At 35.8% G+C, this 16,241-nt stretch overlaps 2 protein-coding genes across 2 annotated transcripts; one reads left to right on the top strand and one right to left on the bottom strand.

Annotated features, from left to right (window-relative positions):
* The first annotated feature begins 8,003 nt into the window (after positions 1-8,003).
* Positions 8,004-8,845, top strand: LOC137249571 (uncharacterized). The gene is made up of 4 exons (XM_067781201.1): positions 8,004-8,074; positions 8,142-8,327; positions 8,386-8,550; positions 8,613-8,845. The coding sequence occupies exons 1-4, from the start codon at positions 8,006-8,008 to the stop codon at positions 8,760-8,762; spliced, it is 570 nt and encodes a 189-aa protein (XP_067637302.1). The 5' UTR covers positions 8,004-8,005; the 3' UTR covers positions 8,763-8,845.
* A 3,197-nt stretch (positions 8,846-12,042) lies between these two features.
* Positions 12,043-13,213, bottom strand: LOC137248842 (ADP-ribosylation factor 5). The gene is made up of 4 exons (XM_067779735.1): positions 13,167-13,213; positions 12,507-13,089; positions 12,344-12,445; positions 12,043-12,246 (listed from the first exon to the last, which is right to left on the bottom strand). The coding sequence occupies exons 1-4, from the start codon at positions 13,211-13,213 to the stop codon at positions 12,043-12,045; spliced, it is 936 nt and encodes a 311-aa protein (XP_067635836.1).
* Positions 13,214-16,241: the final 3,028 nt, after the last annotated feature.

Below are 16,241 nucleotides of genomic sequence, written 5' to 3'. Positions count from 1 at the left end.
ATAAATAAATAAATAAATAAATATAAGTAAATTATGCCAACATTAAACTCCAGTAATGATGTGGTGCAACAAAATACAAAAATAAAAGAAAATTTCAAAATGGGCATGGCTCCGCCCTTTTTCATTTAATTTGTCTAGAATACTTTTAATGGCATAAGTCGAACAAAAATTTTCCAATCCTTGTGAAATTTGGTAGGGGCATAGATTCTATGGCGATAAATGTTTTATGTGAAAATGGGCGAAATCGGTTGAAGACCCGCCCAGTTTTTATACACAGTCGACCGTCTGTCCTTCCGCTAGGCCGTTAACACGATAACTTGAGCAAAAACCGATATATCTTTACTAAACTTAGTTCTCGTACAAATCTGAACTCACCTTATCTTAGTACAAAAATGGAAATCAGACTATGGCCACGCCCACTTTTTGATATCGAATAATACGAAAATTTATAAAAAATGCCATAATTCTATAACAAATATGAAAAAAGGGATGAAACATGGTAATTGGATTAGTTTGTTGACGCAAACCATTACTTTGGAAAAAACTTTGTAAAATGTTTGCAAAGTGTCACATCTACCAAATTAAGTAGAAGAAAATGAAAAAGTTCTGCAGGGCGGAAGCAAAAGCAGCGGTACCCGACAGATGATGTTCTGGGTCACCCTGGTCCACATTTTGATCGATATCCCGAAAACGTCTTCACATATACAACTTAGGGCCACTCCCTTTTAAAACCCTCATTAGTACCTTTAATTTGATACCCATATCGTACAAACACATGCAATAGCCACCCCTGGTCCACCTTAATGGCGACATCCCTAAATGGCGGATACCTATAGAACTATGGCCCACTGCCTTTTAAAATACTCTTTAATACCTTCCATTTGATACCCATGTCATACAAACACATTCCAGGCTTGCCTAGGTTCTTTTTCCTACATGGTGATTTTCCCTTATTTTGTCTCCAAAGCTCTCAGCTTAGTATGTAATGTTCGGTTACACCCGAACTTAGCCTTCCTTACTTGTTTTTTTCTATTTACTTAGTAATTGTAATTTAGATAAGTAATTGAAGGCAATTTAATTTTTGAGAATTTCTGCAACGAGCTCACATCAACTGGGAAACTGAAATTAAGTTCGAGCATATCATTGTGCCCGCAAGATGTGAATTCGACGACAAACAAACTCGAATAAGTGCACGGAATTTGGCTTGTCAAGAACCAAATAGGAGCAAATAAATGGGAAAAGTACGAAAATGCATAAAAGGTACAAGGTAGGCTGGGAAAGTAAGAAAGTCACACTCATAGGCGCTGTTGGTGAGCAATCTATTTTTGGTTTTTTTTTAAGAATTGTTTAAATTCACGGCTGGCTGATGATGCCGTTGAGGCAATGATGGAATTGCAATCGAAATTGCGCTAAATGCATTCAATTTTGTTCTTGCCGCGTCGCTGAAGACTGCCATTTGCAATCAAGTCTAGGCCTTCAATGTCAAAGCGCATCTCAACTGCGGTTGCCCCGTTGTTGGTGGATGGATTGAAATGACAAACAAAAAAATCGAATGAAAATGTAGAGGGAGCAGGGAACTTCGATAAATATTCAAACGAATTTTTGCATTGCACTGGTAAAGACCAGCTCTCGGTCTTGAATTTTTTTAAATAGGAATTATGGAAGTTAAAGATTTGCACCTTCTTGAAGTTGGAATAATTTTTCGTACTTCAGCAAATATCTAACTGTGATGGATAATTTACAGAATTGGGTGTGCCTGTTTGTGTTTTTTTTTTTTTTTAGATTAAAGCTGTTTACGCAACGGATCAGCTTTCATTGCTGTTATTATTAAATGGAAGGAACGAATAATAATTTGATAAAGATGGCAAAACATTTTGAATTTGGTTTCTTCAAATTTAAGCAACAAATTTAAAATCTTAAGAGATGCAGCAATTGCTTGCATTTCGTGAATAGTGCAATCCAAAAAAGGGAATAAAAAATAATAATAAAACTTAAAAAAAATTAGAAGAAAGAAAAATTTACAGTAGAACAAAAAAGGAAATGCAACGAAAAAACAAAGACGAACACCCCCAATGAGATTAGTAACTTGGCTAGGAAAACGTGATAAACGCCATTTTTCGCACAACCGAACTTCTTCAGATTACCATTATTTTACTTTCTTTCATTTTTGAACTATCAATTCTACCAATGCCATATATTTTATCTTAGATCAGAGTTTGTGGAAATACTGAAAAAATTCCAAGAAAGAACAGAGTGATACACCGAAACAAAGGTTCATATTCTACCATCCTGAAAAATTTGATTACACCGTTTTTCGCGTCAACCATTACATTTATGAAAACTTGCTACGGCACGTATCCGTTTGCTTTAAGCCAAATTAAAATTTTAGCCAGACTAAAAGTTCAATTCAACACAAAATCGATCTTCTTGCTTGTACTTACTTCAGACTGCAGTTACAACGTTCCGCATACATTTTGTTGTTTTATTATTATCGCCACACAACATACATACGTAGACACATATGCAACATACGATACACACAAATATAAGGAAGTGTGTATAACTTCCTTATATGGGATCAAATGCATTATGAGTGTGTGGGCAACTATGGCCAACCGCGATGCATCAATCATCGCTTATTCAAAATATCATCAATCACAACGCGAATACTTCCAAAAATATGCACACTTCCCTATCCCCGAATTGTGTTCATACTTGTTAGTGCAAACTTCAATATTTACATATACATACATACATACATATGTATGTCTTGCAGCACTATTGGTGGCGAATTCCTTACCGTCATCACCAGCATCGGCACATGTCACATGCAACCCCTGCTTGTTTGGGGTTCTTCGAAGTAAACAAAATCATTTCTAGATGGCGTAAAAATGGCGACACTTTGAACTCTGTAGAAAATGAGTTCGGGTGTGAAATGAAGATTTAATCACATTTATGTAATTCGTTCATTTCCCCGGAGTCGCTTTTGTGGTCAAATTCTTATTTTGCTTTTGCATTTACAGCAGATATCAACGACGATTGCAATAATTATTCGCGATTGGTGAAAGTAGCACAAGACATGGTGTTGATGCCTTGACTGACAGCGTGACGAACGGGCAAACGATTTATTGATGGATAAGGATAAGGCGCGAAGACTACAGGATGCGACTTTTATTTTAACTGTGCGTAAAGATATTCCAACGAGTGTGTTCTTTAATCGAGAAACATTCCATGGAAAATTGTGGTCTATATTTGAATTTAAATATATCCCACACAAGAAGGTAAATTCAATACGAAATAAAAAAAGTACGAAACAAAACACGGATGCAATATTACTTTACACCATGATTTTTTTCGAATAAAATTATATTAATTTTGGTTTTTTTTAACAAACCTTGCTACTACCATGGTTTTTTTTTCAGATACTATTAGTTTCACTGAAATTTCTTTATGTGAGGACGAAAACTGTAGAAATGCGTAAGATTTCTCCCATACCAACCGTGGAATGCTCTCAATAAATCTGAACATTTTTTTTACAGCCAAAAAAATATTTTACTTCCTTCCTACGCGATGCATACGTTTGAGATTAGATATGTCAAACGATATCGCTTGCACAGTACATCCAAATAACCTCAACCCTTTGGAGTTGATTAATATGCACCATTTTCTTATTTATATATACAAACACAAGTTTAGTTTTGTACTTATCTTTGGTGGATACTTATAAAACGGTTGCCGATCTCTGTACGTACGTATGCACACATGTGGTAGTACATTGTGTGATTGAATTATTTTTAAGAATGTATGCCAAGGTATTTGAAGTAAGCTTCAGTGAACAAATTAGTTAATTTTCAAAATAGGAATAGATGAAACATTTTCACTCCAGAACTTCCGCCTACAAATTCTCGCATTCCTGGCGAATACTCACTTAAAATACACAAAAAAAGAACAAATGGCGTTAACAACACACCACCGAGCAATTTTGCTTAATCACATAGTCCCTAAGATGGAAATGAGCGTCAGTGCTCGTGTACGGGTACGCGATATTTCTACTTTGCCCAACACTTTATTGGGATTGCTTACTGGATGTCAGTATAAAAGTTGACGCGGCTGCAGTTTCAGCTGTTTTCCTCTAGTAAGTATTTCTATTGCTTTGATAACGGCTACAACTTCTGCCTGAAAAACACTACAGTGATAGGGCAGCTTGTAGGATCTGTTTATATCCGTATCAGCACAGCATACTGCAGGCCGTACTATTTCTATTACTTTCGAACCATCGGTGTACACGTGTATCGCCTCGTAACGCCCTTTTGTTGCACTTTTGCGACTCAAAGATCCAGACACAAATTGTTTGGCCGTTGATATGACAACTACGCCGATCAAAATACATTTCGAAGCAGTTTGTATTCTGATTAGATAAATTGCCTAATCGCGGACTAGAGAAATTTTCATTTTCCAACACTATGAAAAATAGTAAATGTATAGTTCCTTCATTTTAGACTTTTCGTCATACTTACGAACATTTTCCTTAAATAAACTGCAGCAGTGCAAAAAATGTTAATGACTAGAAAAATGTAAGCCTTCATGTCCAAGGACTTTTCATTGTGGTAAAACTCGCGGTAGTTAGGGCTGCCCACGACAATGAGATGAAAAAGTCTAAACCTCAACTGAAGGGTAATTGGCAATTGACGTGAGCGCAGGTGTTAGATTGATTCTGTTTTCTCACGGGCATTTAATCCGCTCGATGGCTTTGTGCACTACAACGAATAACTCGCATGAATGCAGACAATGAAGTTTGGGGTGGAGTTTCGGCCTTTTGTGATACTGAATGCTGTGATATATCACTGACTGATTAAGAAATTGTCATGGTCACTATTTGTATTTGTAATAAAAGCTCGTTGTACGGACTTGGGTGATAGATAGAAACATATCATTCGCATTCCCCCCTGACAACCTCCTTTGGTTACACAAGTAATAAACCGAATCACTTATTTTTCTTTTGCAGGGAGGAATATATATAGCCATACATACATTCAAAGCCGTTAAAAATATTTTCCTTAGGTGTTACATTACTTCTTAAGTAAGGGCGCCTTACAATTCCTAATTAGATGTTCTAAGCATGTACATACGGTTACAGGTTACAACGATAACGAATTAGCCCTTACCCTCAGAATATCACGGAATTGAGCTGGATAGAACTATTCGGAAAACAGAGAATCCTTATACAAACCACGACTTAGAGGTCTGGTTCACGGATGGATCAAATTTGATGACGGAAAATCAGGCGCTGGCATCAATGGTAAAAACTTCGAGAAATCGATATCAATGAAATTGTACCTGATTATTTTTAGGCAGAAATTTATGCAATAGAAATTTGAGTTAGGGAATATCTACGAAGATGCTTATCCTCGAGGAATATCCCCATTATGTCAGACCAGACAGAGTTACATGCCTTGCAGTTTTACGAAATTACTTCTTAGCTACTGGATGAATTCATGGGAGTCCTAAATGATCTGGGAGCCAAAAACCAGGTTTTATTAGGATGGGTTCCCGGGAATCAGGGACATGAAGCAGACTACCTAGCGAAGCAGGCCCAGAGCTCTTATATGGACTAAAAAAGCGCAAATTAGGGAAATCATAAGTAACTGAGGAAACAACGCAGTTCAATCAATTGGTTATACTCTCTGCAACGAGAATATCAGCCAAACTCACTTATCCAAGCAGAGGGGACCTATGAACTCTGACTGGGTACTATACGGGACAATTTATTCCAAGATATCAAAAAACCTGAAGAGGTACGTAAAAAATAATAAATACAAGTTACCTCAGATTTGCTTAGAATTTAGCGAGCCGGTTTGTTCTTCACTAAAATTTTTTATTATCATCTTTATTTTCGATGTAAAGGCAGTTGGGGGTTTTGTTCTTTACCTTTCTGTGGAGTCACTTATGCCAGTCGCAATGTCCGGTTAAAAATTATGTCAAGCAGGAGTAGACATGGTCGCTTTATTATGGTCCCGTTCGGAAATAAATGTCCTCGTTCCCATAGTACTGCTCTTCTCCTGTTGTTGCGAGTATCATATCAATTCTTCTTCTTTAGCAACAACATCTCTGCTCTCTTCTGCGCCGGTAGCGTATATTTTTTTCTTTCTTCTGTATGGGTACCACTACTACAGTGAAGCTTCGGTGGAAACCGTAGGGTAAGCTGAAGCAATTCGAAGAGATTCCCTGTGGTGGCAGGTGAGATAACTTTACAGACATATTCCCACACATTCCGTTGCGCTGCGGGTTTTTTGGTCCCCTGTCGTTATACAATTGGTAGTCGAAATCCTCCTCTTCTTGAGGCTGTGACAGCAGATAATTTCAATTTCAAACAAAATTGTTATGAAGGTGTTCACAGTGATGGCAGATGTAGCAAAAGCGGATTGGAGGAGGAAACGATAAAGTACATTGTGTGCTCCTGCCCTGTGCTCATGAGGCTGAGAATCCAGCTATAAGAAGTGGAACAGCTATAAGATCTAGAAGCAGCAAAGCGTATGTCCTAGAAAGCTTTTAATATGCGCCAAGAGTACGAAAGGCTTCTTTTTCGATAGGGGTTTTTAGTATGGTCGTTGAACAAACATCTGGTAACATTATGGACTCATTCAGTGTATGTGAGGTTATCACGGACCGGACTGTTCATCTTACCTAACCTTTTACAGTAGCTAAATCGCCTTCAAAGCTGTCCTGTAGGGTGCTTTCTGGCATGTCCACTCGAGGCAAATTATCGTAAGTTACTTTGCAGAGATGAAGGCATATTATATTATTATATATTAATATATATCTAGTACACATTGCGCTACCTTGACCGGCGTTCAAGTGCCTCAGGTGTCTTAGTTAAAGCTTTAATTTACTTTACGAAGTTCAGCATTACCAACAAGACTTTGGGTCTTGCTTGTTGGCACGCTATTTCTTTTTTCTTACACGCTATCTTAACTGCATATCACCCATTTCGATTCCCTTCATTATGTATCTTGGGTCTATACTTGCTTTCCATCCACCTCGCTCTCCTTTCAACATTCCCATTATCCATTTCAGGGTCTACCTTTCTCCCCGCTCGTGGTATTTTTTTCCTCTCTTTCCTCTAGCTTATCTTTAAGATATTTAGGATGGCCATCTTCAAAGATATAACGAACTTGAAGTATCTCTACAAGACTCATGTGCCCCTTTACCTTTTCCTCCCCTTCTTCACTTAGATCACACACATACATATACACATATACATTTGAACTTATGTATAAATAAAAAAAGCTTCTGTTAATTTCCTTTTAGTGCACACACATCCTTTGCTTTAAAAGCTTTTTTATGTACATAAGTAATCCAAACGCTTTTACGAAGTATACTAAAGCTTAAGTAGTACTTGTCCGGGATACATTTTATGCTTTCGTAACCACCATAGAAATGTTCAAGCTTTTCGTGTAAAGCTTATTTGAATAATTCTTGAAGTCCTTTTACTATTTTTAAATGCTGTTAGATGGCGTTGCTGTAAAAGTTTCCAATAAAGGAAATTGGAAAATTTTGTGAAATAGGGGTGATTTATATATTTACATTGGCATTACCGTTTTACATATAACTGTAACTATGTAAAAATCTTTCAAGCTTCAGGCATGGTAGATTGGCACAATTTATTTGAAGGGCGTTTTACATAATTTTGAAAACCAGTTATAATGAATGAAATTCCGTTATGACTGTGCTAGAATCATTTTGACGTTTATTATGCACGTTCATTGTGTTAATATTCTTATCTTGTCATCTTGTTTTATTTTATGTTAACATAGAGTTTCTATTTACTCACGTAACTTCAAAATCAAACATGCTGTGATTGTAATGATTAATTAAATATTACACCAATACTCAAATAATTACAATTTAAATAACATCACAACTACATATGTACATATATTTAGTTTCGTAAAATCCTATAAAAAGCCTGATCGCTCATTTGAAAGTCTTCAGTTTCATAAAAAAAATGTCGCAAAAATTATTTAAACTCGTTTTGAACTTCATAGCATTTTATTTGTTTCTAGCTACTGTTGAGGTGTTTACATCCTAAACTTAATCCGAACAAAAAAAGTAACTAATAACTTAAAAATTCCACTTTTCAGGCCATCCAATATGACTTTGTTGTAGAAAACGAGGAAGTATTCACGCCCTGCGATGATTTTCCCGACAACTACATTGACAAATACTTTGATATTTCGGATTTATCGTTTGTGCGTGAAGATGATCGCGTGAAAGTAACCGGAGATATGAAGTTGACGCATGAATTTCAAAGCGACGTCCCAATTCAGGTAATTTTTCGAATCATTCGCAGTCAAATTAGTTAACTTCATCCTCCTTCTCGGATAGCTCGATGCTCAAGTCTACAAGCGTTCACGAGGCGAATGGGTCGATACGATCTATAATATAAGAAGAAATAATTTCTGTCCACAATTGTATAATGAAAATGAGCTTTGGTATGCAATCACCAGAGTTGTACCAAATGAGGATCGCAAATGTCCACCGCCACCGGGTGTAAGTTTGCTGGAAATACTAGTAAAGGGTTAATTCAAAATAATTTGTATTATCTTCTTTAGTTTACTCTTAAGTTTGATTCGGTATTTGGTTTATCATACGACTTGCAGGATCGCAGCGCTGATGGCGATTATAAATTGACAGTGAAGATGGGTCAAGGAACAGATATAATGTGTTTCGAAATAGAAGCGAGTGTATACAAAAGTGAATAAATTTACATACAAAATTTGCAATTTATTTAACTGTAAAATTTCATTTTATTTAATTTTACTGCATAAAAATTCTGCATATTTGATGTTTACAGAGTGATGTTTAATTACGGTGACATTGTTTTCGGCATTAATACTACGGTTGAAGTGATCTGCTGGTGATTCTTAGTAAAACCAGGTCTTCAAAACTAAAAGCTCTTCAAAAAGTTCGAAACTTCTCCATTTCTATTTTAACTTAGAGATGGCCCTGGAGTACCAAGACTTACAAGACCACTTCGCAACGTACAAAGGAACAACCAAAAAAAGTTTTCATATTCGCCAAAGGGGTTTTAAATTTTAGGATTTTGTTCAACCTTCGGGCATAAGTAATTTGAAGAATAATTATTCGAAGTTAAAGAAACTTAGCTTAATATAAACTTTTGACATATGCCGAATTAAGCAATCACCAAGTTACTTGAAATGACCTTGAAAATGAAAACAAATTAATATATGTAAATGAAAACCTTAGACAAGTAAAGTTCGCGAATATCTGGTTGTATAATACATATTTTATGCATACCAATCTCGAAAATGTATTCGAAAATTTGATGAAATCTAACCAAAATTTCGAACTTCTTATTTGGACCTCTCCGAAATTTTTTGAGTATCCAGTTTTATAAAATAAAAATAAATGTAAGTCGCGATAACCTCCGAAGAGATTTTAGGCCGAGCTTTTCTACCAAATTTCGTCGTGCTCCTTTTAATTTCTCCTTCAAATTGGCGGGAAAGGACCTACTTGTTTTATGCTGACTCCAAACGGCATCTGCAAAGTAGACGAGTTTTCACTGAGAACTTTTCATGGCGGAAATTCACTTGGAGTGCTTGCCAAACACTACCGAGCGGCGACCCCGCTTAGAAAATTTGCCTTCTAATTGAAAAAATGGTTTTCTAAAATTTTTATGTTGATTTTCCCAGGGCGTGAACCCAGGAACTTCGGTGTGGATAGCGGGGTACGCTAGCATCATACCATGGCGGCCGCCTATGTAGTTTTATAGCCCAAAAAATTTTAGTCTAACACAAGTTAAAGGTCTATCAAAATTCCCATTGATGGGTGTTTTAGATTTTTCTCCACGCAAAGTGTAAACAATTTTTTTTATATGGAAGAAAATTGGAAACACATTTCAGAAAAAAAATGCCAAAAATCAATTCGAATTTTGCAAGACCAAAAAATTGTACATTGTTAAACTTAAAGAGGTTGGGCTTTAAAATTGCATACTCAAAAAATTCAGAAAACTCGAAATAAATAGTTTAAAATTTTCGTAAAATTTTCTAGAATTTCGAACTTTTTTGTAAACGTTTTTGAGATTGGTTTACATAGAAAGTTAAAAAAGAAAAGTATAATTAATAATGCTGCTGCTTTTTTTCTATTCGCTGCTGTATATACGACCAGTCAGACAGCTTTGAATGGAATATAGATAAGCACATCCCATGATAATTAAAGTTTTAAACTTTCTGAATTAGGGAGAAATAACAAAAAACTTCTTATCTGATCAATTGGTTGAGCTGGGTGTATTCATATGTATGCAAGAGCGGTCCGCTCCCATGGAATCCGACAAATTTTTTCAAGACATTTCAGACAGACGGACATGGCTGGAACAACTCAGTAAGTGATCCCGATCACTTCTTATGCTCATTGGTTGGTCTACCTCTTAAGGCCCCATTACTGATACTTAGCATAGACTTGACTTGGCTTGAGAACTGTCACTTACAGTTTTGTTAAAAGAACATTGTATGTTACTGCCCTGCAAAAATTGTTGGATTACGTGTTCCATTTTCTTCATGTTGGAGTACTCTAACAATACTCCTTTGCAATGCGTTTGCGGACCACCATCAGCCGATCATTGCTCGTTTTTTAACGACAGTGATCACGACACGATGACGATCGAACAGAGTTGCCAAAAGTAAAATATTGCATGCAAATAACTAATAATAAAATTTTACTTTGGCAACTCTGATAAAATGCAACAGCGCACTGGTTTTATGTATACATATTATATTAGATTCTTTATTCACGCAAATGCTAAATATAAAAGTTGTATTGCCCCTCTTCATTTAATTTTATTTTAAATTAAATTCACTTCGATAATTCTTTCCGACACAATTCCTCTTTAGTACTTTGGCATATGATACTCTGTCGGTGCTCCATGGAGTACTACAGTGAAAGTACTTTGGAAAGTACTCTAACGTATGTACTCTATGGATTACTCACAAACAAAGCGAGAGTGGGATCACCTACTCCTCTCCTAGGACATCGCAATGTTAATTGGAGCACATTTTTTGTATGAATACAGATTAGATTTGGAGCAGTCCTATACTCCCAAAGTAGTATTCCTTACATTATTTATAGAGTACTCGCGTTTTTTGAAGGGTGATTACTCAAAACTTAGCACACTTAATTTGACTTAGAATTCTGTTGAATTTTGATTTTCTATGTAAGTTCTAAGTGGCGTTTACACTTTGAGATGCCATTTGTTTGTTTCCATTTCATTTTGACATTTTGTCATACAAATTGATTTTTATTGATCATGATGCCAGATTGTATGCGCTAAGTGGAGTATAATGAAGGCTACGTTGCCAAGTTTACGACAAGTCAAGTCAAGTCTATGCTAAGTATCAGTAATGGGGCCTTTATCCTTTTAGTACTTATAAGGGGAGGCATACAGATTTCGTGAATTATATAACGTTCCATTTAAAAAGACAGAGTGAGGTTAGAAATGGGATAGCTCAATAACTAGCATCGAATAAGAAAAATTATCGAAAGCCATGGATAAGTCGCAGTATATGACCAAATCCACCAATTCTATGACTTTTCTGAACACAATTTGTTTCCAGATGTCCTGGGAGACAATCTGGAGCAAATATATATAGCCGTAACTCGTTTTCGTATGGGCTCGATTTCGAATTGAAAATCATCCGGTGAACAATTTTAACTAAAATACCCTGTAAACAAATTTGCAACATCAGCGTAGTTGCTCAGCCTTCGAAAATGTTGTAGACGGAAAGATTTACTGGAATTCTTTGATTTAGTGAAGTCCCTTATCCCTTAAGAGTTTAGGACCGGTTTTAACCTAACCCAATGTAAGTATGGCAAATTTATCTAAAGAGTTATACCCTTTTCAGAATTTTTTGTATAGAGGAAAAATTATCTACCTCTCAAAAGCCTTTAAAAAACCTATTTGGCTAACAATCTTTTAAAAATATAGAAATTTAATTGCTAGAATTTCCCCAAATAATCAAGCTCCATTCACACTTCAGTTACAGTTTCGCCACCTTCTACTGCTTTTGTTTCTAGATTTGGCACTTGGCTGAACTCTTCTTCCCTCTGCTTCTCATTTGTAGGGTCATCTGCTATTGATAGCTCTCGAAAGGCGGAAGTGTTTATTGTGGCTGGGGCTGTGTGAGGCCTGACACGTTTGGCTCGAAAATGGCCGAAAGAGCGGTACCATAGCTGAAAATAAAAGGATTTGAGTAATTAACCTGGCAGATGCTAAACTTAAAAGTCTTTTAGAGAAATGATCGGAATTAATTTCTAAAGTAAATGGTACCTTTCTACGTGCCGTATTTCTGAAATTATATTGAAGCTGCCGGTATCGACTTTGCTTAATTCGTCCCTCGGATACTAGTTTGTTCATATGATCTTGCCAAGCCTGATACAAGTTTTATTTATACCATTAGAGATTCATAATGCGTTTCATATGGCAAATTTACCTTCATATTGGCATCATTTCTGAGTCGTTTTTCTATTAAGTCCGCTTCGTCTATGAGATACTTAATAAGCCATGCCATCCCATCCCACATATTTTCAATTTCAATGCCTTTACCGACATAGCACACATGCACACTGCTATGATAATATTTCGAGAGTTCCTCGAGCTGGAACGTATTCTCAATATCATACAATTGTACGCCTTCGTCGGCCAGATCGGCTTTGGTGGCTACCAATAACGCAGGCTTGCCGCGCATATACGGATGCATTAGTGTGCGTTGAAAAGTATCGAACGATTTTTTTAGCTCCTCATAAGAGGATGACATATCGAAACAATAAATTAAACCCATTGTTGCCAAAAAGTAATGATGCCATATTTTTTGCATTTCCGAATTACCGCCAACTTCAGTAATGGCCAAATATTGATTAGGGAGTTGCATGCGAAAGTATTGAGTACCGTTAGTGGGCTCGTAATCGCGGCGCTGCTGCTGGCTCAATAAATGCCCCAATTCAGTTTTGCCGCTTGACGCCAGACCCAACATTAACACTTTCAGATTCTTTTCGGGGAGCGCGCCAACTGTATTTCTAACAAACAGAAGTTTAGTTAATATTAATTAAAGAAGTGCATTGCAATATACAAACACAAACATATATGTACAAACCTCTTTCTGTGGCAACAACAGCAAAACCTGCAAACCCCTGCGCCCATAAATTTTCTAAACCAAATACTGAGGTTCAAGTGTTTGAAACCATTTTAATTATTTTGATAATATTTCAATTGGTTTTAAATTGTGAAAACTTGAAGAAATATTTTACTAACTTATTTCTTGCCTTGAATGTTGTTTATGTTTATGTGACGCAAGTCTACCTGTTTATTGGCCAAGTTGCTATGCAACGGTCACCTGTGCCCTTAACAAGCAGCGTTGCATGGAAAGTTTGGGGGTTGCTTGCAAACGCTCACCTGACAGTCACTGACCACTTGTGTCAACACTTTTAAGTGTCATATTTATTTCTGTGAAAAACATTTACATTGCTCATCAAATTTGACTTTTCAGCTGCATATGAAGTCATTCGGTTTCTGATTTAACTCAACCAAACGTCTTTAATTTGTAACAGACTTTCATGAATATTTCCTTACAACAAGAAACAACGCAGTTGACACCTTCAATGTTTACTTTGTTGTTTGTTCTAGCTGTCATGTTGTTTGTGTTCGGTAAAATAATTTTTGTTGTTTTCCATACGTAAGTAAATCTGCTTCTCAATCGGACCGTCTAAATGCAACTTTAATGTCTTGTTTATTGCTGTGCAACAATCTGATTTCGGTAAAATTTGTTAAGTAAAGTGTAAATGCTTGTTACGTTCACGCAAAACTACTTGGTTGACCACAGACCAATGAAATGAAAGTACCGTTACAGTTTCGACTGTCCGAGTTTGCATAAGTACATTGCTATCTATTTTATTTGCATACAACTACTTGCATATTTGCACATAAAGATAAAGACGTCCAGCAGCAAAAGATATTCCTACAGTCAGCCACAACAGTATGAATACAGTTCGGTAGAGCTGAAATTTTCAGGCTTTTTCCTGAAAAAATAATTCAGAGTCTGTTTATTTATGAAAAAAGACGCCAGTCTTTAAAATTGACACTTAAATATTCCAAAATAAAACTGACTTTGAAATAAAAATTATTTGATCTCGGACCGTTTCGGGTTATACGATCACTTATCGAAAATCACTTCTACTCCTACGATAAATATGAAACTGTCAGAAACTAATTTGTACGCATTGTTCATAGCTTAAATACGTAACTAATGCGACTCACCATTTTGTAGGTGTAAGAATTTGAAAAATAGATTCCGATAACGATTATCTGAACTATTTCTCACATTTCTTCGCAAGCCTTTATTTTAAGTATTTAACTTGGATTCCCAGATTTTCATAGCAAATATTTAAGCTATTTTTCAATGAGCTTGAAACGATTCGGTGATAATGCAAAATAAAATAACAGAATTCCGTTTTCAGGTGCATGTTTCGAATTGGGAAAACTCGTATGTACAGATCAATTTGATTAACACTCTAGACACGTTCTGGGAATACTCGCTAAAAGGAGCGTACACATCTGTTGTCTACATATGTACACTAAAAACAATTTTGTATGGAACTTATAAAAAACGTTTTATGTTTTGTATAACTCTTACCATTACTGTGAGCAAATATTCTCAATTTTGTGTCGCCGTAGTAGTCTAAGAGTACCTTCCGAGCAAGCGATTATTTTGTTAACTTAGCAAGAACAAAGTTTAGTTAGTTACTAATTTTGTATTCTCCAAAGGATCAATAAGGTCGTTGTGAAGAAAGGAAAACCTTTCAAAAAAGAAATCCGTGCCAACCCATCAAAGTTGGGGGTAGTGCATTAAGGCACTAGCCTTCACTCACACTTGAGTGTAATCCAAATTTTTCTTCACTAATTTGAGTGGAGGAACAGAAAACTTCCAATAATAAAATTTTTTTTCACTCAGCTCTGGTACTGAAAAAATAAAATGACTGCCATGAATTTTTTTAGTCGTAGTGGCAACACTATCACTAAGCTGAAAAAATAAACAGTGTGCACCAAGATTTTTTCGATATAGTGTAATGCCAATGAAAGTGTAATGCAATCAAAATTTAGTGCACTACCAACAATGCATTTTTATTATTTTTTTTACTTCCTGTATATTTGTTTCGGAAGAATCGTGAAAATCAAAAAATCGTCCAAAATTGGTTTTTACGTGACTTTCCGTTAACCAGGGAGCCTAAACTTTGAGCATAGCTTAGAGCAATATTTTGTTATAATATTTAGGATAAGAAATTCTTCTGAATGAGATAGAGTTGGAGATATTTGAAATATATGGAATCTAGCGATCGCATTTTAAGTATTTCCCATTGAGCTAGAAACATGAAACCAGCGAAAGGACAACAAATTCCCACTAGGTGACGCATGGGTCGAGATAACTGAAAAATTCATATGAGATTTGGAATCTTGATATCCAGTTTAAGGTTACTTTCCCATATCCTAGAAACCTAATATTTGAACATAGCTTAGGATAAAAATTTCTCTAGATAGGGCAATTATCGAGATTTAAAGAGATTTACAAAAACTCCATTTAAAGCATAGGGATTCTTGCGATCGATTATTAAGTAGCTTGAAAGCTTACGCATATTTCATAGGCACAATTCTGCAAATAAAGGAAGAAAAATCGATAGGAGGCGCACGGGTTGAAATAAAAAGAACTTTTATATGAGATTTGAAATAGATATGTTTTTAAACAGTTTCCCGACGATCTAAATACCTGATTTTATAACGTGGTTCAGAGCTCAATATGTGTGAGAAAAATTTTAAGCACGCGTCTTAGCATTTCCTTAAAATCGTACTGATCGAAAGGACACATTTTTAAGTGACTTTCCACTGAGCTACAAATTTAATACCTGATACGTAGTTGAGAACCAGTTGATAATGTATTATGTAAGAGGAGAAATTGCGAGAGCAAAAAAATGAAACAAACAACGAACTATGTTTTAAATTTAAACAAATCGGTGTATATTATTATTTGTTATCAACTGTATGTTTTGATTTTGTAGAACACAATCGTTTCTATTCTTGTTAAGCATCTGTTTTAACAATATGAGAATACCTTTGTTGTTATGTAGTACATAAGTTTGTTAAAGTGCTTATACAGCTAGAACATGAATTGCATACAACT

The sequence above is a fragment of the Eurosta solidaginis genome, chromosome 4 (assembly GCF_040869045.1).
Source record: "Eurosta solidaginis isolate ZX-2024a chromosome 4, ASM4086904v1, whole genome shotgun sequence".
NCBI classification, from domain to species: domain Eukaryota; kingdom Metazoa; phylum Arthropoda; class Insecta; order Diptera; family Tephritidae; genus Eurosta; species Eurosta solidaginis.
This window is presented reverse-complemented; position numbering and strand designations above follow the sequence as displayed.

What these genes read in the sequence shown, in the direction of transcription:
- LOC137249571 (XM_067781201.1), top strand. Translation starts at nt 8,006, where the DNA reads ATGTCGCAAAAATTATTTAAACTCGTTTTGAACTTCATAGCATTTTAT. An exon ending in AAAGCGACGTCCCAATTCAG is followed by an intron (nt 8,328 to 8,385) that starts GTAATTTTTCGA and finishes CTTCTCGGATAG; the next exon opens with CTCGATGCTCAAGTCTACAA. An exon ending in AATGTCCACCGCCACCGGGT is followed by an intron (nt 8,551 to 8,612) that starts GTAAGTTTGCTG and finishes TATCTTCTTTAG; the next exon opens with TTTACTCTTAAGTTTGATTC.
- LOC137248842 (XM_067779735.1), bottom strand. Translation starts at nt 13,213, where the DNA reads ATGGGCGCAGGGGTTTGCAGGTTTTGCTGTTGTTGCCACAGAAAGAG. An exon ending in TGTTGTTGCCACAGAAAGAG is followed by an intron (nt 13,090 to 13,166) that starts GTTTGTACATAT and finishes TCTGTTTGTTAG; the next exon opens with AAATACAGTTGGCGCGCTCC. An exon ending in GAAATACGGCACGTAGAAAG is followed by an intron (nt 12,247 to 12,343) that starts GTACCATTTACT and finishes TTTTATTTTCAG; the next exon opens with CTATGGTACCGCTCTTTCGG.